Raw genomic sequence first — 24,765 nt, forward strand, 5'->3', positions numbered from 1 at the left:
AGTTCTGAAGGCAAAAGGGGGTCCAACCCGTTACTAGCATGGGGTACCTAATAAAGTGGCCGGTGAGTGTATATTATAGATAACTGCTTTATTGCCAATTTTAAAATCATCAGGACTTAAGTAAAAAAAAAAAAAAGTAAGAAGTGGGTCAATTTCTCACAGACTTCTACAGAAACCGACCTCTTTTTGCAACCACATGTGTCGCCCCCTGCTGGAATTCAGATAGATTGCAGGTTTAAGGCACTTCTGCATTTGCAGCAGTTCTCCGAACCGGATGCTTTGTCCATTACTATTTACAGTCCATGGTTACACCACACACTGAGGGATCAATCTCTGCTCAGGATGAAGTCACTACATTTTGCTGCTATATTAATGTTCTGATTGTTTTGCATTCCCCTTAATATTTTCCTTTTTTTTTTTAATGCCACAATTTGTTGTCAGCGAGCCAAGCCCGAGACCTACTATCCAAGATGCTGGTAATAGACGCGTCAAAGCGGATCTCGGTGGACGAGGCTCTCCAGCACGCTTATATCAACGTGTGGTACGACCCAACTGAAGTGGAGGCAGTAAGTACTCACTAAGTAATGGTTCATTCATAGTTGTTTTTTTTAGAGGTATAATACGAACACATATTTAAACCATAAATGTTAAATCATTCCTGCATCAAAAATTTCTAAAAATGACTAGACCTAGACCCAAACTAACCCATAAAAATCTTTATTTCTAAACTCAGCGATTTCAGGGCTGTTACGTGTTAAACAAAGTATCTCCAGGTCTATCTCTGTGGGGATACTTTTAACAGTGTTGTAAGACGCGTAGAATAATAGTCTGAGTGTGTTAGTGGTAAATCTATCACTTTTTATTGGACGTAAATTGAAGGTGTGCAATTGGCCATTAATGTTACATTGCAGCTTGTTTGGCAGTCTTTCTTAATAACCTCAACCAATTTCAAAGATGGTTGTTCCCATTATTCACTCCAACACAATTGAGAATAGGGTCCAGGTTAATAAAAAAAAAAAAAAAAAAAGTTACTCTTTAAGTACAAAGGTAAAGCTATATAAAAAAAACATCTGAGGACCCTAAACCGTAAAACTCCATTTCCTGTTCTTTCAAAATGTGCGTGTTCTCTGCAGCAAAATGTGTTGTCTGTATGTGTTTGTATGACACACTCTCCTTGGAAACACAATGACTCAGCCACTGCAAATTGGTTTTGCATTTGATCAGGCGGCTTGGCAGATGAAGTGAATTGTTTGCTTCTCGCCCTCTCCACTCTTGTCGTGCATAAAATGGCTCTTTAGAACTGACAGCCGTGAACAATGCAGATTTGTATACATCAAATCTCCATTTGACACTGAGAAGGATTGATAACTATCCCACTGCTGACTTTGAGCTAGGGCTGAACGAGATTGTGTTTTAGCATCGACATCGCGATGTGCACATGCACGATAGTCACTTTGCAGGACGTTGCAATTAGGGCTGCAGGATTATGGCCAAAATGATAATCCCGATTATTTTGATCAAAATTTTGATCACTATTATCCTCACGATTATTTGTTGATTTTAACCAAAACAAATTATATAACTATTTATTTTTTATTTATATTTATAACTGCGAGAGGGAGTGTGATGGACACTACTCACAGAGAGGCGGCTGACTCATTATGAACGGGTCCAGCAAGGGTCAAATGGCGGATACACACGTCGTGTGTATGAAATGTCTGTATCGTCACTGTGCTGCATTTTTATGAACTATGATATTCTGGCCATGATCATATCTCTGGTCCAGGTCCAGCAGCTCCTTCTCACATGCTGTTACTCCAACAACTGAAGTTAGTTGCATTCAACAACTTCTTCTGTGTTTTTTGCCGTGGCCGCCACAATAGCAGAGTTACCCGCTGAAACACTGGTACAAATACAGGTTGGACCCTCATATTTAACAATTTCTTTTATTTATTTAACCTTTATTTATCCAGGTAAACTGTTTGAGAACCACTTCTCATTTACACATTCACAATATACAGCTTTGTTAATAAAAAATTTAAACTGTAGACAAATGTCAGAAGTGTGGACCAGTGCTGTGTGGCGGGGCTACGTGGAGAGTAAGACGAGTGAGAGTAGAGGAGAGATTCAACACAGGCACTGCTTTACAGACAAAATGGGTCATGTAACGCAAAATGAAATCATAGCCATAGAAACCGCATTGCAGCGGATGCGAGGACATTAGCACCGGTGCGTCTTTCAGGAGCTAACAGCTAACAGACGCTAACTAGCACCGACTAGCACTGGTCACTGCTGTTGTCTGAAAAACAACACAGATGGGACAAAATGTTGTGTTTACTGTTAAACTGGTAAACCTTTAGACCAACGTATAACCGACTGCATCTGTTTTCCATAACACTCACTAGTTTTCTATGACTGTCTACATCTAGAAACTAAGCTGCACGGGGTGCAGGGAACAACTCTGACCGGCACATGATCTGACAGGGGTTACGAAGCGGTAGATTGGCTATGCTAAAAACCAGGAGCATTCTATGAAATGACGCTTAAAAAAAAATTGGTTAAAATTTGATTAATTGTGCACCCCTTGTTGCAATGTTGACATTACGCCACAATACAATTTTGATTTATTCAAGGGCTTGCAACCGATACAAGACGATACTTAAGCCTGTTTAACACAATCAATCACATTTATATTTATTTTTAAAAAGCAACCAAAGTATGATTTGCCAGTTTCATTACCAAGCTCTTCCAGACATTCTTACTTCAAACAAACTTTTTTTGATAAAAGGAATAAACATAGTGTGGGAAATTCAAAATAAAGTTGACGATATCTATGGATACTTTCACTTTGTATTGATAATATTGGATCGCTGAGGATTGAATCAATGTATCTATCCAGATCAATCTATTGTTACGCTCCTAGTAGTAAGACATACTTTCAGACTTACTGTCATTGTAACTCAAAGGCGGCACGTTCTGTGAATGGCAGTAATTAATAGCCAGTGTGGGTCGTCAGTTTGAGTCGAAAACTAATTTTTTCAAGTGTGAAGTGTGTGGAGTTGTCACTGATGTTTAGAATGAGCATCTGTTTCAGTTTAGTTTATTTTGAACATCCTAAAAAGTATTATTACAAAATAACTGATAAATAAGGACGCATACATTTCAGCACAATCTTCCAGAATTATTGTGAATGATTCAATTAAAGATCTCTTACAAGTACAGAAAACTTGTGTCTGTGTTTTCCCAGCCGCCACCCGCCATCACAGACAAGCAGCTGGATGAGAGAGAGCACACAGTCGAGGAGTGGAAAGGTAGGAAGAATTCTGATTCTCTCTGATAAGTTGTCACAAGTACCTACATTTTTTGCAGTGTGTATTTTATAAGTTTGTTCTTTTTTCATGGTTCGCAGCCTGTGAGACATTTAGGGCCTTACCTTGCACCCTGTGTGGCGCAAAGCCCAACGCAAGTGTCTTTGCTAGTTTAAGATCGACAAAGTTGTTCAGCAAATGCACCTGCGCCCATCTGTGCGCCCATGGGCGTGCTGGTCTTACAGGGAGGTGTGTTCAGGTGAATTCTTGGCGTATTGCTATCTTGAGGTAGCGGAAAGTGATCACGCCATTGACCAACAGAAACCTGGTCTAAAGTCAATAACGCAGCATTTCATTTTTTTATCAACACATTAGTAAAATGAACCTAGGCTCGAGCACAAAGTGCACACACACAATGCCTGTTACACATCGAGGGTGCGCAGCAGCACACAATTCAGTTCAATTTTATTTATAGTATCAATTCATAACAAGAGTTATCTTGAGACACTTTACAGATAGAGTAGGTCTAGACCACACTTTGTTATTACCAAGGACCCAACAATTCTAGTAGTTCCCTTCAGAGCAAGCAACAGTGCGACAGTGGCGAGGAAAAACTCTCTTTTAGGCTGAAACCTGGGACAGACCCAGGCTCTTGGTAGGCGGTGTCTGACGGCCGGTTAGTGTTTAAATGAATAGTGGCAATAACAGTCACTATAAAAGATAACGGAATAGTGACTAAAAGTAGTAGTTTGTAGTAGTTCTTAGTAGCTCTCTCTCTCTCTCTCTCTCTCTCGCTCTCTCTCTCTCTTTTTCTCTCAGCTCCTGACTGCAGTAAAGGATTGTGTCTTGTTTGTTGCAGAGTTGATATACAAAGAAGTGTTGGACTGGGAAGAAAGAACAAAGAATGGCGTCATCAGGGGACAGCAAGCGTCCATAGGTAAGTGGCGTTTCTTGTACGTGTGAGAGATTGCATGCCTGTGTGTGATGTAAACAAATGCACTGTTACATTTCTGCATTGGATGTGGTAATCATTCTAAAAGGTTTTTCGCTCTTTAGCTCTTCTTTGAACTCACTAATACTAATTTTGGTAACTTCTTTACTATTAGAATCATAAATACAGGAGTGGTAGACAATTAGCACACTTCATCTTCTGGTTAGACACTTATACATGTTCTGTTATGACCCGGCTTAGGGTTGGCATAAAACTACAAATGGCAGGATTATTAAACCGAATAAGAACTGTAGCAAGTGACATCTATCCAGCCTAATGTGGCATCAGTACTGCTCTTTTATGAATGTTATACACAAACAATTGTCAAACTGTCTCTGATACATGCCAAACCAGCCCTATAAGCCTACTGTTTTCATTTTATTACTTTCTGTTGTTATCTAAAAACAGTGTAGAGAAGCTGTAACTAAATGTATTTGAATAGAACTTTGGCATTTTAATTTCCCCAGAGGAGATCAATAAAGATTGTAAATTAAAAGGAAATTGTTTGGCAGAACATTTGCACCCCGCAACAGAACAATGCCACATACAATATTAAATGAAGTTAACAGTTCACACACTACAGTAACATGAGCTATTTAAATTAGCTGATACATTGCTCATTTGCTCTTACCAGTGTATCACCATGTATATTTTATCTGTAGCCAATCCCCACCAATTTGTCCTAAATTGTCCCAGTTTAAAGTAAATGCCATAAACTTATTCTTTATAAATCTTAAGAGTTGTTCCCCGAAAGATCCAAGTAGGCCTGCCTTGTTGCGTGATCCAAATCTTCTTCAAAACTTGCCATTTTTAGCAAATAGTTTGCTATCTCGTTAAGTTTTATGTTTCCCGAAACAAACCAGTTTTGCAAGGCGAGGGACATTGGAGCGTCCTGCAAATATCAAATAAATGAAATGTTGATGGTCCAGACTATCCAGACTAATAATATAAACATGTAAATGTAACATGTATATCCAGAGAAGAAGGAACACCATCTCCCTATCCTGACCCAGACTTAACTCCAATCATATAAAGGGTCCTTGCCCTTGCTGCATTGTTCAATTTCAATTTTTATTTATAGTATCAATTTATAATGAGTTATCTCAAGAAACTTTACAGATAGAGTAGGTCTAGAACACACTCTATAATTTACAAAGACCCAGCAATGCTAGTAATTCCCACAAGAACATGCATTTAGCGCGACAGTGGCGAGGAAAAACTCCCTTTTAGGGAGGAACCTCGATGAGACCCAGGGTCTTGGTGTTCACTTTCCACAGCTGACCACAGTTCTTCTCCTGTGTCCCACAGCACAGGTGCAACAGTGAGCGGCAGCACCACCAGCACCGCACCTCCACGCCCTCCTCCGCCAACGATGTCCCCTCCATGTCCCCCGACCCGACCCTGACTGAACCAGACAGCAGCCTGCATGAGGCCAGCACGTGCGCTTCTCTTGCAGCCACCGCCCCCCTGGGCTGCTGCAGATGTCTATCATCTACACCCCCTCCTGGTCCTGGGATGGGTTTCTTCCCCTGGTCTCACATCCAAGACCACTTGCCCGACACTGGCTCCTGGCCCGGCCCCCTGCATCTGCCCCTCCCCCCCCCTCCTCCTCCTCCTCCTCCTCTTTCTGTGCTTTATCTTCAGTAGTGAAGCGGTTAGCCAGCTAGCTGTTTGAGAAATATTTTGATTTCTGAAAGGACAGATATACACCATCGGTCAAAATTTTGGGGCCACGTACACATTTCCATACCATTCCATCACAGACAGAATACCTTATCTTTAATGCAATATCTACAGCACCCATTATCAGCAACGATTCAACCAATGTTCTAAAGCCACATTCTGTTAATAATCTTTAAAAAAACAAACAGTTACAGAGTACAGAGTGCTATTTTGCAATTATGTAAGCACATAATGTATTCTGAAAACTGCTGCCGTGGTTAAAGAAAACAAGGCAACTAATCTCAGCTGGTATTCTGTCTGCAATTGGGTGCAATGGAAATTTCTAAGTAACCCCAATCCTTTGACCGGTAGTGTATTTTCTTTCTTTTTTATTACAGTTATAGTCTTCTTCTTTTTTTAAATAAGGATTTCTTTTTGTTTGAGTCCTAGCTGTAATTTATTGTGGCATTTCGTAATTTTTTTCAGAAACCTAAGATGATGATAAGAGATTTTTTATGATTTCACTACGTTCCGGTTCGTATTAACCGACTGTGAGACCTGAAAGAAATATCTGTAAAATGTTTAATGTGATCTATTTTTCCGTTGGAAGTCATTTGTTAATTTTTAATCTACTGCTTTTACAACTTGCCATATAAATGTAGATTGAGTTTGTACAGATTTTACGGTAGATGTAGTTTTATCTTCAATACCAGTTTGCAGTGAGCCATTGAAACATAATTGAATTGACAGATGTATGGTCTTAGTACTCCCCTTATCTGTTTCATCTCACGTGTTATGGATATCGTTTTAAGTGCATACAACATATCCATTGATTTGAACTGAGATCGTTTAGATTTGACCTGGAAACAAGTTTTTCTGCTTGCGAGTCACTACTACTTCCTACATTGTAAAAAAAATTATAACAACAATAATGAAAGCTTTATAATTTACTCATTCTTCACCTTCTGTTTTGACATGATAGGATTTCAAAATGATTTTCACTCGCCATATAATTCATTTCACCTTCTGCATTTAAGATATGGGATTGAGAATGGCCCAGTTAGGTCCCGCAAGATAATGGTGGAGCTTTTTTAAAGACTTCTGTATTTTTTAGTGCTTTAAAGTGTCTCTTCTTGTCTGCAACAGGCTGTGTGACATTATGGAACTGGAGTTGTGGTGTTGCTTTGAAGGACTGGATGCACGCTCTCCACTGGCTCACTTTGACTGTGAGGTATTGCTAACAGTTGGGAATGTTTTTTTTGTCGTGCTTTGGGAGGTTTATCAAGACGTAGAAGAGTTGTGTGAGGTTGTAAAATCGGTGACGGTGTAAGTAGAATGTGTTTCAGTCAAGTAGGGAATTGTGATAATGAGAATGCATGTGAACGTGACGAAATTGGGTGTCTTGGAGGGATAGTGATTCTGCAGCCTGATGGAACAGTGTGAAAACATGTCCTTTTAGATCCTGGTGGTAGCAATATGTGTTTGTTAATTTGGAAAATCACAAAAGCATATTGCATATAAGCATTTTTTTCTTCTAAAGGTTGGCCAAACAGTTTTCATAAAAGACTTGCCTACAATTGTGAAAGCAAAAAAAAGAACCTGAAACCTGTCAGCACAAACAACCAGAGTCAAAAGAAACAAAATTGTTCTTACTGTATGCAATAATAGTGCCCTTTTTGAGTGTTTCTTGATTTAGATTTGAAAGGAAAAGTGCCTGTTTGTCATTCATTCCTGAGTACGGGGGAGGAAGTGGATTTATTACGTGTAGGTTCTTATGGCGCCTGGTTAACAACAACAACAAATCGGTAATGTATGATGGGGTTGTAGTTCTCACAAATGTATTGTATATTTTTCTACTTGTTTTGATTTTGACCCTTGAGGGGGAGACTGTTGTGTCTTGCAGGGTAAGAAGGTGATGGCGTATATACGTTGAGATGCTTAAGTACGTGTTTGAGTCATTTCGGAAGAAAAGGCAGTTTTATCAAGGTCTTTCATCAAAGTAAAAAGAAGTGTTTCTTTGCAATGACAGCAACCGAAATATAGGTTAAAGCTTTTTTTTTCTTTTCTTTGAGTGCTAATTTAATGTGGTGATTATAAAAGAGAACAGGATGTTTTCAAATTCAACTACTGGATCAAACTAAATGAGGGAACTCTGCAACTGCATTATTGTCAGTATTTTGTGATGTTTAAAGTCAAACTTGTGGTACAAACTGAAAAAAAAAGATCAAACCATAGTTACTTTAAACCAGCCATATTAGCTGAAAGCTATCTAGACAAGTTGTGTAAGGATTTGTTGACTTTTAAAGATCATGAATATCATGGCCATTAATTAATAAAGCAAAGGAGTCCATAATCCTATCAATTTCAGCTTTTTGCTCAGCTTATTGAGGTTTCATGCAGCCATTCTGCCTGCTTGAAGTATTTGCATAGCTAAACTTCCTATCTGCAAAATGCAGAGGTAGGACGTGTTGTACTGTCATGGTAAATGAGCATGTGTTGTGGATGTTGGCATAAACATCCCTGTACTAGGATTGTCTAAACTCAGAACTGTCTCTAGAACCTTTCTAGTCTTTAATAAGGACGTTTCAGGAAAGGTTGTCTGTAGGCTGTTTCATAAAATGCTGTATGCTCTGTGCTGTGTTCTACTTGAACAACTCATTGGCTGCCAAATATATAAGGTGTAACCATTTATGTAACCGCAAGTTCTGACTTGCACCAGCTATTTTTGTGTGTGTCTGTTTGTGTATGTGTGTGGGTTTTACCACCTAGCTAGTTTCAAACTATTGATTTAGTAAATTGGGTTGCACCATTTAAACCTAAGTAAAAAATCTATACGTGAAAAGCAATGGGTAAATTGGTTGTTTGAAATCCTCTGATCGTTATCTGTCAATGATGTAAAGTGAAAGCTACTAAAAGCTACTATAGTCACAAGCTGTTACATATCTCAAAAAAATGAGTTTTGGTAGATCAAATAATTAACTAAACATAACAATGAATCCGTTGTAAATGTAAGTATTACTTTGTTCTTTTCATTTATGCATACATAGAGAAGTTAAGTATACATTTCAGAATCAGTAATATCCACGCATTTCTGTATTCTGTATTTCTGCATTTCAAGTGTCAATTCAATAAGAAGTGGCTCAATATGTGACAGCAGAACGTTTTGTTATTTGATATATTTTTGGGTAATTTTGTGTAACTTGTTTAAAATTTCAAAATCTTAGCATTTTATCAAGTGTATGGTCTGAATATTAAAACGGGTGATATATTAGCAAGGATTAGCCTTTTCACTGAGCTATACAATATTTAACATTTAATATGTCAGCAAGCAAATGTTAGCTTTGTCACTCAGCTACACAACAGTTAAAGTTTGAAATATTTGTAAGCAAATGCTAGCTTTGTCACTTAGCTACACAATTGTTAACATTTAATTTATTAGCAAGCTAACGGTAGCTTTGTCCCTGAGCTACACAGCAGTTAACATTTGATAAATTAGCAAGCTAATGCTAGCTTTGTCACTTAGCTACACAACAGTTAACGTTTGAAATACTGGTAAGCTAATGCGAGCTTAGTCACTTAGCTACACAATTGTTAACATTTAATTTATTAGCAAGCTAACGGTAGCTTTGTTCCTGAGCTACACAGCAGTTAACATTTGATAAATTAGCAAGCTAATGTTAGCTTTGTCACTAAGCTATGCAAAGACAATTACAATTGATATATTAGCGATCTAGTGATAGCTTCATCAGTTAGCTTAACATTTATTATATATGCAAGCTAACATTAACTTTATTTAATAACTAGGTCATGCGGTGCAGCCCATTTTAGTTTTGTATATCTCCACTGTGTAAACACGTTAAAACTCGGCTAGCGTAAGTTTGAACTCATAAACAGCTGGTGCAAGTAGCTCATGTTCTTTTCAGTCACCCACATTGAAAAGGAAGTGTTTGGCTAGTGGCAGCAACTGCAGAGGAAGATTAGTACAGTACAAGACTAAATTCAATCTGCAACACATTATTGTAGATTCCCACAACAACAAACTAAATTGTCCGTTGGTAAATGTGCAGTAGTGTTTTGACAAACAATGTCAAAAACTAGGACTTAATCAGTGTCACATCTGTAAAAAGGCAGCGATAGCAGGCAAAAAACATCAGTGGTATGTATCCATTTGTCATATTAGATCAAAATAATCAGTCAGAAAAAAACGTTGTCTAAAATGCTCTTAATTTATTTAGCCCAACATTAGGGGCTTTAATTGGCGTATTTTCTCATGTTTTTTACATATAATTACCACATCTCTCCAAACAATGTCATTTGATTTAAGTCTGCTTTGATGAACTACCTCACGCTGAATTTCTGCCAGTTCTTGCATATACTTAGTCGCCTGCAGAATTAGCTATCGAAGACGTGTGAATAACAGATTCCATTATTTATTTATTTGAAAGTGTACTATTTGTTGGTTTCAACAGACTTCTAGTTTTGTACATTATGTATACTTCACCTAGAAGTAAAAGAATTGTTATATGTAATTTTTGTTCATTTATTTTTTTGGTTTGTTTTTTGTTTTTAAACTAAATGTGCAATACCTTCAGCAAACTGTGCTAGTAGTGTGTGATGGGCCTAGCCTTTGTTAGCTGTCTCCTGAAGGTAAAGAAAATGTTTGGTACTGTCAATCCATGTTTTCCCTTTTTTATGAATAAGATCAATTTTTATTTCTGTGACTTGTTTATAGTCAGGATGTTACGTAATCAGCCTTTCCCTCCAATTAAATCTGTCGGCTAAGGTTTGGATTCAGAGACAGGAAGTCCTTTGAGTCACTACGGCCGACAGGTTTTGATTTGGAATGTGGGAAGGACAATAATGTTAAACACAAAAAAAGATGAGTAATGGAATAAAATACCTACAATAAATCAATATATGTATGGTGCTGGTTTGTAATGTTTGCTAGTGAATCCAGCCATGCAAGTAGTTTTAAGAATTCCTTGATCTGTGCATCCAAAAAACCGCAAAGTGCACTACTAGAATACATGCACTGGGATCTGATGATGCCACCTCTTTAAAAAAACAAAACAAAAAAACATGTACTGCAAATAAAAGAAATACACTTTGAATTATGGTTGTAAGTCTACTTCTTTCCTGTAATTGCTTTGTGCCTGTCCAGGCTCTGTGTACCAAAAGCTTACTCAATTTCTGTTGTCATAGGTAATAAAATTAAAAGTAATGGCTAAGCAACAAGTAGCAACTGCAAATGTAGCATGTACCCCTCATCAGCCAAAGACGGTCCCACACACTGACAGTAGCTTTATTAAACGTCACCTGTTTGGCAGGAAAATCTTTAATCAACGATTTTATTAGTCAGCACAATCTTTATTTTATATGTTTTAACTTACTTGGTTAGAACAAAATAACAGTGCGGCTGTTCAGCCCCCCACTGAACTTCAGTTTTATTAGTGCGACTCCTTGGGGGTGGGGTCGGCCTTTGGTTTGTTGACCACTCGAACTCAAGCGGATATCTACACCAAAACAGTGACAGATAATTGAAACTGAAAACCAGTGACATTGTAAAAATCTTGACAGCGTAAAAAAAACTCACTGCAAAGAAGACATTAAGAAAAAATGTAGATTGACATTGAAAACCATTATAATGCTAACAAATGTCAAAGTTAAATAATAGCTAGGCTTGTGAGATTATTACTTTTTGATCAAAATTTTGTTTTCAATACCACAGGTTACTGTCACTGTTCTAGCTCCATATATAGGCCCATATCAAATGTTTCATTTTAAAGTAAAATCATTGAAAAGCAGTTTTTCGAGAGCTTAACCGTTTCTTGTCGTTAATTCCGCCACATGGCCACAGCACTGAGACTGCGTCAGTTATTAGATGGGCTTTCTGACGTAGCACTAAACTGGTTTAAAAGGGAGTTGGTGTCTTTGGTTAAGGGGGGGCGGGGGAGAAGGTCTCGTCAGTAGGGCTGGGGAATAGGCTCGGGAAGTGGGGGGGCTGCATGGGGTGTGGGATGAAAAGAGGATTCATTTTAAGTCGTTTTCCACTCCATTCTTTCACGATACATGGGTGCTGATTCGATTTGTATTGGAATTGGAGAAGTATTGGGATTCCATAGTATTGAGTACTGTGATTTTCTTTGTGAGATTTGTAAGTTGAATAATACACTACTATTATACATTTTTTTAAACAAATTGTTTTCTAAGAAGAATGCACATCACATGTCAGTCAGTCAGTCTGACATTTATTTCATTTGAACATAACATGTATTTTCTGTGTTTTGCTGGAGACAGATATGATGTAGTCGCCATTGGCGATACAGTCAAAACAAAATATTTAGGTGAATCATTGGCAAAGGAAAAAAATAAAAAATAAATCCCACCCCTACACGCTGTCACTGTCATTTCTACTGCCAATATTCACGGATAGACCACCATTGTTTTTCTTCTTTGCACCTTTATTCCCATACATGTCCATTCATTACAATAGAGGAAATCCATAATAAATAAGCACCATAGATAATCAGCAGAGCAGTAAGAAACATTCAGCCTTAGTCATAAGACATACATAAAGGGAAATAAATGTCCCTGTTAGAATCAAAGAACCTGCAATAGATTTAGACCATCATGTTGTGATAGGGAGGACAATTACCTTGTACACCTGTGCAATTAAAGAGGGTAATGTCATAACCTTGGCTTTAAGTTTCTTTATAAAATATTTAAAAAAAGAAAAATAAAGTCACATTGTCTAAACAGCACACTTTCACTTGTAATTATACTGTTTGTCAGGCCCTTAAAGAAATAAACATCACTACCAACTACTTCTGGACATTCTTGTGATTTGTGATAAGATGCTAAAAACACATGCAATTCTCACAAAAGAGATATCTGCAAAGCTTCATTTTGGAAACATATAATTTAGTCTCCAATTGACCAGAGCCATAAAATACATCCCAGCTACCGGATGGGATGTAGGTCTGTCTGGTGCATCCCATAATATACCACGTCTGTCGTTACCATGTCAAAGTAAGACGATTGGAGTCAGGGTTGAAGAAGCGGATGAACTGTCAACCATCAATGATTAGAATTTGGCCCCCCCCCCCCTCCTCTGGTAAGCGTTTACATTGTGTTTTCTTCCACAGGGCTGGTTTCATCAGTAACACATTACATTCACAACAAGGCTACATTCTTAAAACTTCCTTTCGATTCACAATTCACTTTCACAAGAGTTGGCACCTTCTAGGGAGATTAAGTTATTCACCTCAGCAGTTTTTTGCCATATTAAAACAAAACAATGCATATACTGTGTACTATGGGCGAATATACAGTATGCACTACATCTCTGGACAAGCAAGCAACACTACATTTTCTGTACTTAAAAAGACGTCCCTGAAGGCACAACCAGGAAATTCCATTGTTTCTTTGAGGGCAGTGTTCAGCTTCATGTGCCAAAATCAACATGGCTTCCAGGCAGGCCATTCTGATCTTTAGAGAGCAAACAGCTGAGGCGGTCCAGCTTTGGTATTTACTGTGTACTGTTAATGACCTTCACCTACCGAGCCATGTGGCCTGTGTTCTAGGCAGCATGTGCTGGGTTGAAAATGCTTCAATAATTTGTTTTCATTGTTGCTGTTGTATTTATCTATCCATTAAAAGGTATATTGACATCTGCGAGGATCGGAGTAAATCCGAAAACTGAGGCTTTGCCATCAAATGGACATGGACACCAGATGGTGACGAGGTGTAGAGGCACTGGTACGGCCTGAGGATAAAGAAGATACAGAGGCAACTATAGCAGAGATCCACCCATTACTGCTTCAGTTTTGCCCCAAAAGGAATCGTTTGGAAAACCTAGTTTTCTAAACCTGCTTTGATAAACATATTTGATTCTATAGTAAAACATCCACATATAAATGTCTGCAGCACAAATACAGGACAGGAGGATAAATGCAAGTGGAGGCTCTTCCGCTAAAGTTACTACTGTACAGTTCAACGGTCAGTTCACTCAGATTATAAAAAAAACAATAATTTTTTCACAGTTACCCGTGTTGGTGTCTAGTCATGCAAATCATTTAGGTTTAATTTGGACAGCTTTTGAGACAGCCAAGATAAAATGGAAGTGATTGAAAAGCTGTTACTGGTGTTCACTGCAATAATAAACTACATTTGCAACTCTGGATATTTCACAGAACTTCAAAGCCTGTTAAAAACTAAGCAATTTTTATAACTAGCTACCACTACAGGCAAGTGAGAATTTTTTTTTTTAATTTGGTTGAACTGCCTTATAAATTAATAGCTTGATATTTTAGGTAATACATTAGTTCATGTTTTTTTGCTAAGGAGATTGATACCGCTCTCATGTCTGTAGGGTAAATATGAAGCTACAGCAAGCAGCTGGTTAGCCTAGGTTAATGTAGGCTACAGTTGGAAAAGTTAGTCTAGCTTAATGTAGGCTAAAGTTGGAAGAGTTAGCCTAGCTTAATGTAGGCTAAAGTTGGAAGAGTTCGCCTAGCTTAATGTAGGCCAAAGTTGGAAGAGTTTGCTAGGCTTTAACTTTAAACAAAAACAAAAAGAATTTTTTGCCCTTTGTTTTTTGTAAGAATCAAATACAAAACGTACAAGTTATTAGTTAGCTTTAGAAGTGTTGGTTAGCAGATTTTTGTAACCCTCATGTTGTCCTTGGGTAAAATTTTACCTGTTTACAGTTAATTTGGTTTTTTTTCTCACACAAAATGGGCCATCAAAATAAATGTCAACATTAAAAATATCAAAAACTTTGAAAAAGTGACGTTGAAAAAATAATGTTGGAAAAAAAGTGATCAAAACTTTTTTCTTTCATGGTGGATGGGAAGACAACACAATTGGGTTAAAAGCTGTGTAGCAGGCTAGGCTAACTCTTTCCCCCTTTTTCTGTCTCTATGTTAGGCTAGGCTAACTGGCTGCTAGCTTTGGCCTAATATTAATCCTTCAGACCTGAGAGTGGTATCCAACCTCTTAGCAAGAAGGCAAATAAGTGCACTACCTAAAACATAGCACTATTCCTAAAGATAAATATCAGATAAAGATAAATATCAGTTGGCTGTCAGTCTAACACAGTCTCTAATGAGTCGTACAGGTCCAGCATTGAATCCATTCATAATGTCCATGTAAAGTAGTGATTGAAGTCAGTGCTCTCCAGTAGGCCTATAGAAATGTCAGAGAAATTACATTACGTTCCACCATCACATTTAGGCACCTGGGCCGTTAAAATACTGCCTTCGCAAGACAAGCCCTGGACACATTTATCTTACCCATCCATTTCAAGCATGCGTGTGAAACTCGAAACGCTCAGTGCTCGATTGAGATGATTCTGACAAGGACCGCACAGTCGGTCCAAATTCCATATTTAAGCCCTTCAGAATTTCCTGTCTCCATGTTTCAGTTCCCTTTGAGTTTGACCTGAATGTACACAAACACGGCAGATTCCTTTATTTTCTTCTTTTCTTTTTCTTTTGAAGGAACGCCCTGATACTCTAATGGAGGACATGAGCCCCTGAAAGACACCTAACCCTCAAAATACAAGCCTTGACAGTTTTGGCCACGGACCGTAGCTGTATCAAATGTCACTAGTCCTCGCTCCCAGGGCCAGATCTCCCAGTGTGGAAAAGAAATCCTCCATCTCCTTCTCCAGAAGCCGGTTGCGGTTCTCAGCATCCTCCCGCGCCCGCTCTGAGTTTCGTAGTTTAATCTCCAGCATGCGTTGCTTCTTCCTCTCCTGCTCCATCTCTTGTTCCAAACGTTCCATTTGCGCACACAGAACAGCGCTGGACTCCTCCAGTCTGAGGGGACCACAGACAGAAAACACAGGCCATTGACATTCACCTTTACTGTTTGGCTACATTATGAAATGCTTTGGCGACAAAACTTAAAGCTGCACTAGGCAAGGTTTTTTTCCACATAAAATTGCAACCATCTTTAGGTATAATTTAATTTAAAAAAAAATCACATCTATTGGTATCCAACCATTCAGGTAGTTTGGGTTTTGTTTGATATTGTTTGGAGATATCTGAATGTAAATTCTAACAGGATTTAAAGTACTTAGCAAAAGTATTTAGCACAGGCGACTTCTATCCGTAGATGAAAAAGACATTAATGATCTATTTACTTGCCATGAAAATGGGCGAAAACCTGTTGTGTAATATAATGTCTTCTGATGCTCTAGGAGACATTTTGTTAAGTTAAAAAAAATTAACCCCTGATGAGGTCATTCGGGCTATCTCAGCTTTGGCTTCAAACAGGGGTGATTCTAGGGGCTCAGCCCCTAATGACACTGGGATACAGATACAGTGTGCCTTGCAAAAGTGTTAACCTCCCCCAGCTAAATCAGTAATTTCAGTAGCCTTCATTAGTCTCTGAGCTAGCTGCTGAACAACAACGTCAGCTAATGCTTTTTGACACTATTAACACTATAATGGAACCTGACACTAAGGCACAGTAATAAGCAATTTGACACAATGTTCTAACAATTAGCGGGAGTCTGGCACAACCACCTCCGACTGGCCAAAACTGAGTTTCTGTTAACCCTTTCCTTGACAGGGTTACAGGTGCACGGCTTTGGCGGCACAGGATCTTAAACCTGTTTCAAGCCCTTTGAGCCTCTAATCGTTTTTCCTCTGTCACTAACAGACAAGTTTGCAAATTCTAACTTGAACTAAAACTCTAACTTAAAATGTTTATTGTTATAATTTTTAGGGAGGCTGAGATGAAATGGCTTTAAAACTACAATTTTACACACAGCTTTGTTACAAGCTGGGTTTATTATTTTTTTAATGATGTGGACATTTACCAGCCAAGCAGGCTCTAATAAAATTTTGCTATCTGCTATTTATTGTTTCAGGCTATGTATTCCTGTGTTAAGACTTCATAAGAAATAATGCTTGGTAACACATCCATGTATAACTATGTGACAACAAAGCTAGCTGGTTGCTATTGTAGAGCAGAGTGGTTCCAAACTGGGGACCAATTTCACTCTTATGTTTCCCAGCACCAAAAGAAAATCTATATATAAAAACTTATAACATTGTTAAGGAATCCCCAGAACCCAGACTTACTTTAGAATCCTGGTCTCATATGAGGTCTTCTGCTTCCTCAACTCGTCCTTCAGTCCTTCCACCAGACTGCTCAGTGTTAGATTTGCCCCGTCTCCATCCTCAGACATGATGATGGACGGCACCCCGGCAGCCATGGCCATGTTTCCATTCTCACTGCAGGCTGCGCTGCTACTGCACAGCTCCATGGCCTCACAACTGTCCTGCTCAGAGCTCGGGTCTGTCGTCAACCCTCCGTCCCTTGCTCTGTCAATCTCCCTTTGGCTCTCCACCCGCTCCCCCTTTTCCCCACTTTCACCCCTTACACCACCGTTCTGGTTGGCCAAGGGCTCACTTCCTGAGTCGGGGCCAGAGATTTCGCAGGAGGAAGTGGACCAAGGTGTGCTGGCGACACTTGGAACGCTTCCCATGCTCGAAGAAGAGGTGACATTGTCGTAGGTGGACAGTCTCTGAGAGGAGCCGGTGGAGTCGCGGTCGCGGGCAGACCGCTCTCCTGACGATGTGCGCCGGTGTCCCCTCAAGGAGGACAAACCGTTCATGAGCCAGTTACCTCCACCTCCACCTCCACCTCCACCTCCCCCTCCTCCTCCACCTCCTCCCCCTCCAGAAGATACACTACTGATTTCAGCCACAGAGCTCCCGCTGCTGCTTTGCTTTCCTTGCGGCTGCGAACGAGGCGCCGAGGAGCTTTTGAAAGAGTATTTCCAGGAAGGTATGGTCTTGGCTTGTTTACTCGGGCTGACGACCGTCTCTCCTTTCGCTGACGGGGACCCCAGTTTTGGTCCAGGGTTCAGGTTAGGGGTCTGGGTGGGAGTGACGGCCGCACACAGTTTGGCATCCAAAGACGAAGCACTGCTGTGCAGTTCTTGGTCTGGGTTAGACACAGGGCAGCTCTGGAGGTCTTCCTCTGAGATCCAGGCTCCGAGGCTGCGATGCTGGAGCTGATGTCCCTGGACAGGGAGCTCTGTTTGGGGAACTGTGAGTCCCTCCTGGTCCCTCCCTGAGTACAATCGGTTGTGTTCCCTTATGAGGATTGTCATCAGGTGCTGGACCAGAGAGGTACCTATGGATCGCAGTCAGACAGAATATCATGAATGTACAGTGGCATTATTTTGTTTTTTATCTGCACATGCAGCAAGTTTAATATATTGTTGCTGTCGGGCAGAAAGCTTGTATCTCCAAATTACATCATTTTAAAAAAGATTTCATAAATCAATGCTATTGTTCACCCTTTATGTCTGTCAGTGGGTTTTACAAATATTTAAACAGTGACAAAGCAATTTTGTCTGAGGTAAATAGCTCAAAAAATGTTTTCAATTTAGCTTTTGTCATTTCCCAAAAAGCAACAGTTTTGGACATAAAAGATTTTAGCCCAACAGGTCCCATGTGGTCCCATATGGTAAAAAGTGAGATTTCCATTTATTTTTTATTATAAAGTGTGCTACATTGGTGCTATATAAATACTGTGATCCAAATGCTCAAGCCACAGAGAAATTCACACATCCAGCGGTCAGATTGTGACTTTACACAAGCTGTAAAGACTTGTTTACGGTTGCAATGTCACAACTATGCTGTGTATGGGTAGAAAGTAAAGCTACGGTGCCGTTACGGTCAAGAGACTCCGAGAGTGCAGATGCAGAAAACCTGGAAACTGACAAATCAGATCAGACTGGGATTTTTCAGGAGGGGGACTTAAAGGGAAAGGCGCTGAAACGGAGCGTTTCACACAGTGGGTGAATACAAGTATGTTCAGACAGACAGTATGAGAAAAATAAAGGTTTTTTGAACATTAAAGCATGTAAACATGTTATAGTAGAAACCCAAAATACAAGCATGAACCTAAAAATGAGCACAATATGGGACCTTTAAAGTAACATTGAGGTGTGTAATATTTGAAAGACTTGATTACGTTAATGATTTTTACCGTCCGTACCTTCCATGATAGTGACTGGGTCCTCTATCTTGGGTCGAAGGATATTTGGTCCAAATACTGTGGCCAGGTTTTGGACACTCATCTTGTTCTCAATTGAGTGGGTCTGCACCTCATCAAGGAATCTAAGCAGAGATAACAAAAAGTTAAAAGTAGAAACACTTGTGGTCGTTAAAATGACATTATGAGATAGAATACTTACTTGCATATGTAAGTGAGAAGATTGTAGTTAGGTAGAGGTAGAGAGCTAACTTGTCTTCCCAGCTCCTGGACCCCCTGATAAAAGATTGAACAATTGTTAGTTGCAGACGCTTGCCATTAACACACACACACTATACATACTTTATACACTGCGCATACTTCCTCCTCATCTTTGGCCAAAAGCTGTGCACAGGTCAGAAAGTCTTCATATTTGGAGAAGGGAATGACTGGTTCAGGCAGCTCTCGCAGATACAACTTCAGCAAGGACGCCACCGTGTGGACATCTGTGTTACTGCAAGGGAGTAGAGAAAGAAATAAGTCCACTGGATGCAGGGCCGGCCCATGGCACTGGTAGTATAAGTAACTTCTAGGGGCAGTCCAAATGAGTCAAGAAAAGTTCATAGATTTAAGAAACGCCAAAAAAGGCAAAGAAGCTTATAAAAGTCATCAAAGTAACAAAACGTTTATGAGAAAAAGTGAGAAAAAAACAGCAAAAAAAACATAAAAAGGGACAAAAACTTCAAAAACCACAAAAATGTTGATAAAGTGAAAATAATGGCACAACCCCCCTCCACCAACCAAATGTCAAAATAAGTGACAATAATGTTGATAGTGATGACAAAAACATTGAGAAAATTGACAAAAAAAGTTACAAAAAGCTTAAAAGGCAGCCAACATTAGAGAACAGTGACAAAAAGCAACACAATGTTAAAGAAATGGACAAAAACAGCAAAGAAGCATAAACGACGTCAACAAAGCAACAAAACTGTAGAAAAAAAGTGAGAAAAAAAACAACAAAATTGTTAAAAAAAAGTTGACAAAAACATAAGAAAAGGACAAAAACAACGAAAATGTTGAAAAAGTGACAATAATGGCACAACCCCCTCCACCGACAAACGTTAAAAAAAAGGATAATAATGTTTATAGTGATGAAAAAAACATTGAACAATTTCAAAAAAGTGACAAAAAGTTTAAACGGAATTTTGAAGAGCCACAAAAAAACAGAAAAACAAAAAGTGCGGAAATCTTGCCTATGGCACCGAACTAGTCAGGGCTGGCTCTGATTGGATGAGAGATCTTTTACGTCTTCTGTCTACCTGTCAAACAGAGGCTTGTCTCCGCAGTCGAAGGCCTCCTGCAGCTCTTTGACCAGGTTGGCCTGTCCTGGCATCCGAAAGAGACCCTCCTCGTCCAAACCCCTCTCCCTGATGAAGTCCACACACTGCTCCACCAGCAGGGGGGCCAGCCGGGGGCCAAACTTCTTCTCATACTGCACTGTGTCCTCTAAACGCTGACCAAATATCCCTGGGGAGAGATGGAGGAAACATACACGTGTACTTTATTCATTCAGGACCGCAACTAACCGTTCTTCTCAATGCTGATCATTTTCTAGATTAACCCTTGGGTTGTCTTCCTGTCAACATGGAAAAAAACACTGTTGTTGATGCTTTTTATCAATGTTGTTAAATTTTTCTTACATTTTTGTTCCTTTTTTTAACACTTTTAAAGCTTTTTTTCAATGTTTGTCACTTTTTTGACGTTTTTAACACTACGTAACACCGTTTTTTACAGTTATTTTTGGAATTTATGGTCAACAAACCTCATTTATAGGAAATTATACCTTAGGTTAGAGTTAAAAAAGCAGAGATTAGGAATTATTTTGACTAAAATTAAAGGAATGTTGTTGATGGATAATCACAGACTGGATCATGTCAACTTTTACTCAATTCTATTTCAAACCACTTTTCAAATGCTATGAAATTGAATAAGATGCCCCAAAATTTTTGAAAGTAAAGTAAAAATATAGTTACTTGCCAAAGAGTGTTGTGTGGGTATGTTATTTTGGGTAAAGAAAACTGATATAGGAAAACAGGTTCATTCGACCCGAGGAAAACATGAGGGTTAATAGATTTTTTTGGATCTGTAAAATGTCCATCAGCATAACACAATCACTTGGTTCGGTCTTAATACATCTATTATTAACATAAATAATAATACTCTTTTGTGACTGCTAGGTTTAAGTAAAATACCAAATATTTTTCTGAAGCCCAAGATGACGCCCTCAAATGTCTTGTTTTGTCCACAACTTAAAGACTTTCAGTGTACTGTCATAGCGGAGTGAATACACTATACAATATTCACATTTAAGAAGCTGAATTTTTTACTTTTTTCATGCAAAATAATTCAAACTGATTAATCTTATCAAAAATAAGTTGCCGATTATTTAAATTAATTGAATTTTCTTTGAAGTTTGGAACAAATAGCCTTTGTTTTAGACATAGACCTATTGTAAGAATGTATATTGCACATGAGAGTCAATTTGTCAATGTAAAATAGATAGATAGATAGACAGATAGATAGATAGATAGATAGATATTTATTGAGTCAATAAAATGGGAAATTACAGTCTTACAGCAGCAAAATCAATTAGACAGCACAGAATATAAATATAGATGAAATACTAGGATACAATATACTGTACATACCATACACATGAAATAAAATACATTGTTGAAACATGGAACCCGAAAGCATCTTTACCTGTTGTACCAGATGTACATTACAAACACACAATAACAGCAAGGAGTGCAATCAGAGGTGCCACTTTACTGCTTGAAAACGGCAGTGTGTCTGAATGCTGGAACACGGCCTGTGGCCCTGCACCCTGTAGCATGTTTCCGCCTGTTTTTACCATCAGAACATCCCTGGCATCACCATTAGATGCAGACCTTGTCTATAGAGCCGTTAGATAATGTAGGCTTGTCATAATGCAGTTTTTAGTCTCTCATCCCCTCAGTGGCATTACCTCACATTCGCCAAAACAACTATATTTTTAGTCCCCCCCCCCACCCCCCCCTTTGTATTTAACAATTTTTAGTTATTTATAGAATTAATTTTCACCTGTATTTTTTTATTGTATTTTTAAGTCTTTCACAACGCAAACACTAAGAAAAATATACCGTCATCCCATTAAAAATGTTGTATAAACGACGTTTTCAGCCGTCGGTGGTACCTGTTGATTGGCTGCAGCAGTCGCAGCTGGCTGACAGCTCGCAGTAATCGTAGTGATTCACCGAGCAGGAGCTGCACAGCACCGCGGCGCGTTTCTCATACATCCCAAAGCCACATTTCACCAAGTTCATCCATTCCGGTTCAGGCATTTGACTCCACTGGTGGATTAATCCCGCATTTACAAGCTCCTGCAGCCTAAAACGCTACAGCGTCGATGGAAAGGACGGAGGCGTTCAGACGAAAGGCATGCGGCGGGGTCAGTGTGCTGTGACCGCGGGGCTGCGGTTAACGACGGTGCTGGAAGTTGGCGACAGATCTATTCTGGACCGAGGGACAGACACCCCTTCCATGCCAGAGAGGGGGGGAGAGAGAGGGAGGCAGAGACAGTGGGAGGTATGCCAACACCACTAAACTTAACCCCTGTTGTCCTCGGGTCAAATTTGACGCATTTTCAACGTTTCTACATTAGAAAATCTTTAAAAGTTTCTTTCAACCAAAATATTAAAAAAAAATAAAAGTAAAATAAATGATCAATTCACTACTCTTACTGAATGTGGGTGTTTTATTTAATGTTATGGCAATTAAAAAAAAGATGGTAAAAGGACATTGAAAAAAGTGACAAAAATGACAGAAAAAGCTTCACAAATGTCGGCAGACAAATGTTTGACCCAGAAAAACTAATTGGTCAAGGGGAAGACAACACAAGGGTTAACATAATAATGCTGGATCGGGGCCACTGGTGAACATTTTATTTGAGTTCTGAGAATAAAGTCCGGAATTCTGACCTAATTCTCAGAATTTGGACTTTATTTTAAAGGTCCCATGGTATAAAAGTGTAATGTTATGATTTGTTTTTTTTAAACATTAATAATGAGTTCCCCGAGCCTGCCTATGGTCCCCCAGTGGCTAGAAATGGTGATAGGTGTAAACCGAGCCCTGTGTATTCTGCTCTGCCTTGGAGAAAATGAAAGCTCAGATGGGTCGATCTGGAATCTTGACCCTTATAAGGTCATAAGGAGCAAAGTTACTCCCCACCACCACCTTAGTTTTAAGTCAAAACCAAATAAAAAAAGTCCCAATTTGATTTTATTGTCAGAGTTTTAAGTCAGAGTTTTGACATTTTTCCCTCAGAATTCAGACTTTCTTCTCCGAATTGAAATACATTTCTTTAAATGGCCCTAATCCTCTTCTGTAGGCCTACTGATGTAGCCCCTCCCCCTTGTGAGACAGATAATGTGTCACATCTGAGAACGGGTTAGCTAGGATGTTTGGGCCCCCCCCCCCCCCAATATGAAGAGACATGGAACTTAGGCCTGCATGATTAATTGTTATAAAATCGCAATCTCGATTCACCTTGTTCACAATTTAATTTTTAAATAACTTTGATTTTTTAAATGTTATAGTAAGTATAGTAAGTAATATATTTTTATTCTCATTTAATTTTATGAGCTGACTGCACCACAAACCCTTTTACTTTATTCTGTGAGTTTTAAACATAGACTGTATACAATAGGTTTTAAAGCACTCCTAATGCTCTCCCTGCTCTTCATTGAGGCCTCTAAGGTCTGAAGTGATTTTGGAGAGGGACATCAGGTAGAAATATACTGGTAGAGATGCAGGCTAACGTGAATGACAGTGACTGCATTGTTTCTTTAGGCTAACTATATAAGCTTTAGCCTGGCTGGTAGCAGCTTTCTGCTTGTTTCTTTAGGCTAACTATATTAGCTTCAGCCTGGCTGGTAGCAGCATTCTGCTGGGGAAACGGCCGGGAGACGTTGCGCATCACTGTGTCAGCTGCTGCCTACGGTACTTTTCTACTCACAGAGCCTCACTTCCCATAACAAATCCCGTCTGACTAACGTCACATACAAACGTTGCCCACATGGCTACCTGTCTTAAAGGGGAAGGGTCGGCCCGTAATAATCATGTAAAAGGAGAATGGTGGAAGTTTACTTTTCTATCAAGCAGCAAAAAGGTTTTAGCATCAGGGGCGGTTGTGGCTCAGTGGTAGAGTGGTTGCCTGCCAATCGGAAGGTTGGTGGTTCGATCCCCGCCCCTGCAGTCATTGTCGAAGTGCCCTTGGGCAAGACACTGAACCCCGAGTTGCCCCCGGTGCTGCGCATCGGAGTGTGAATGTGTGTGAATGTTTATCTGATGAGCAGGTGGCACCTTGTACGGCAGCCCCGGCCACAGTGTATGAATGTGTGTGAATGGTGAATGTTTCCTGTAGATGTAAAAGCGCTTTGAGCAGTTGTTAAGACTGGAAAAGCGCTATATAAATACAGCACATTTACATTTAACATCGCAACGTCCTGCAATGTGACTATCGCGCATGTGCACATTGCGATGTCGATGCTAAAACACAATATTGTTCAGCCCTAGTTTGACTACTACATTAGAGTAGCTAATCACAGCTAGCACATCACCAGCATATTCTAAAACACAAACAAATAGGCCTGTCAGATGATTATTACGGTTATTTTATTTATACTGTAGAATATATACACTCACCGGCCACTTTATTAGGTACCCCATGCTAGTAACGGGTTGGACCCCCTTTTGCCTTCAGAA

At 39.3% G+C, this 24,765-nt stretch overlaps 2 protein-coding genes and 1 long non-coding RNA gene across 6 annotated transcripts in view; 2 read left to right on the forward strand and 1 right to left on the reverse strand.

The window, feature by feature from the left end:
* Nucleotides 1–5,897, forward strand: part of mapk8b (mitogen-activated protein kinase 8b) — a 45,273-nt gene extending 39,376 nt beyond the window's left edge. For both annotated transcript variants that reach the window (XM_034859970.1, XM_034859969.1), the window contains exons 9-12: nt 442–566; nt 3,248–3,311; nt 4,168–4,245; nt 5,608–5,897. In XM_034859970.1, coding sequence (XP_034715861.1) covers nt 442–566; nt 3,248–3,311; nt 4,168–4,245; nt 5,608–5,624 — 284 coding nt within the window. In that variant the 3' untranslated portion in view covers nt 5,625–5,897. The remainder of the gene's footprint in view (nt 1–441; nt 567–3,247; nt 3,312–4,167; nt 4,246–5,607) is intronic.
* Nucleotides 5,898–6,088: 191 nt separating this feature from the next.
* Nucleotides 6,089–11,031, forward strand: LOC117936668. Of its 2 annotated transcripts, none has more exons than XR_004654996.1 (2): nt 6,089–9,494; nt 9,715–11,031. It is a non-coding gene; the product is annotated as an uncharacterized LOC117936668 (long non-coding RNA). The 2 variants fall into 2 exon arrangements; XR_004654997.1 differs by having other exon boundaries at nt 6,089–9,323.
* Nucleotides 11,032–15,244: 4,213 nt separating this feature from the next.
* si:dkey-191m6.4 (rho GTPase-activating protein 22) overlaps nt 15,245–24,765 on the reverse strand; it is a 48,956-nt gene continuing 39,435 nt past the window's right edge. The window contains exons 5-11 of one of the 2 annotated variants that reach the window (XM_034860887.1): nt 20,280–20,487; nt 19,342–19,474; nt 19,184–19,257; nt 18,985–19,106; nt 17,644–18,114; nt 17,055–17,613; nt 15,245–15,782 (exon numbers count right to left, since the gene is read on the reverse strand). In XM_034860887.1, coding sequence (XP_034716778.1) covers nt 15,560–15,782; nt 17,055–17,613; nt 17,644–18,114; nt 18,985–19,106; nt 19,184–19,257; nt 19,342–19,474; nt 20,280–20,487 — 1,790 coding nt within the window. In that variant the 3' untranslated portion in view covers nt 15,245–15,559. Of the gene's footprint in view, nt 15,783–17,054; nt 18,115–18,984; nt 19,107–19,183; nt 19,258–19,341; nt 19,475–20,279; nt 20,488–24,765 lie in introns of both variants that reach the window. The other variant, XM_034860886.1, reaches the window with a different exon arrangement.

This window comes from Etheostoma cragini, chromosome 21, assembly GCF_013103735.1.
Source record: "Etheostoma cragini isolate CJK2018 chromosome 21, CSU_Ecrag_1.0, whole genome shotgun sequence".
Taxonomy (NCBI): domain Eukaryota; kingdom Metazoa; phylum Chordata; class Actinopteri; order Perciformes; family Percidae; genus Etheostoma; species Etheostoma cragini.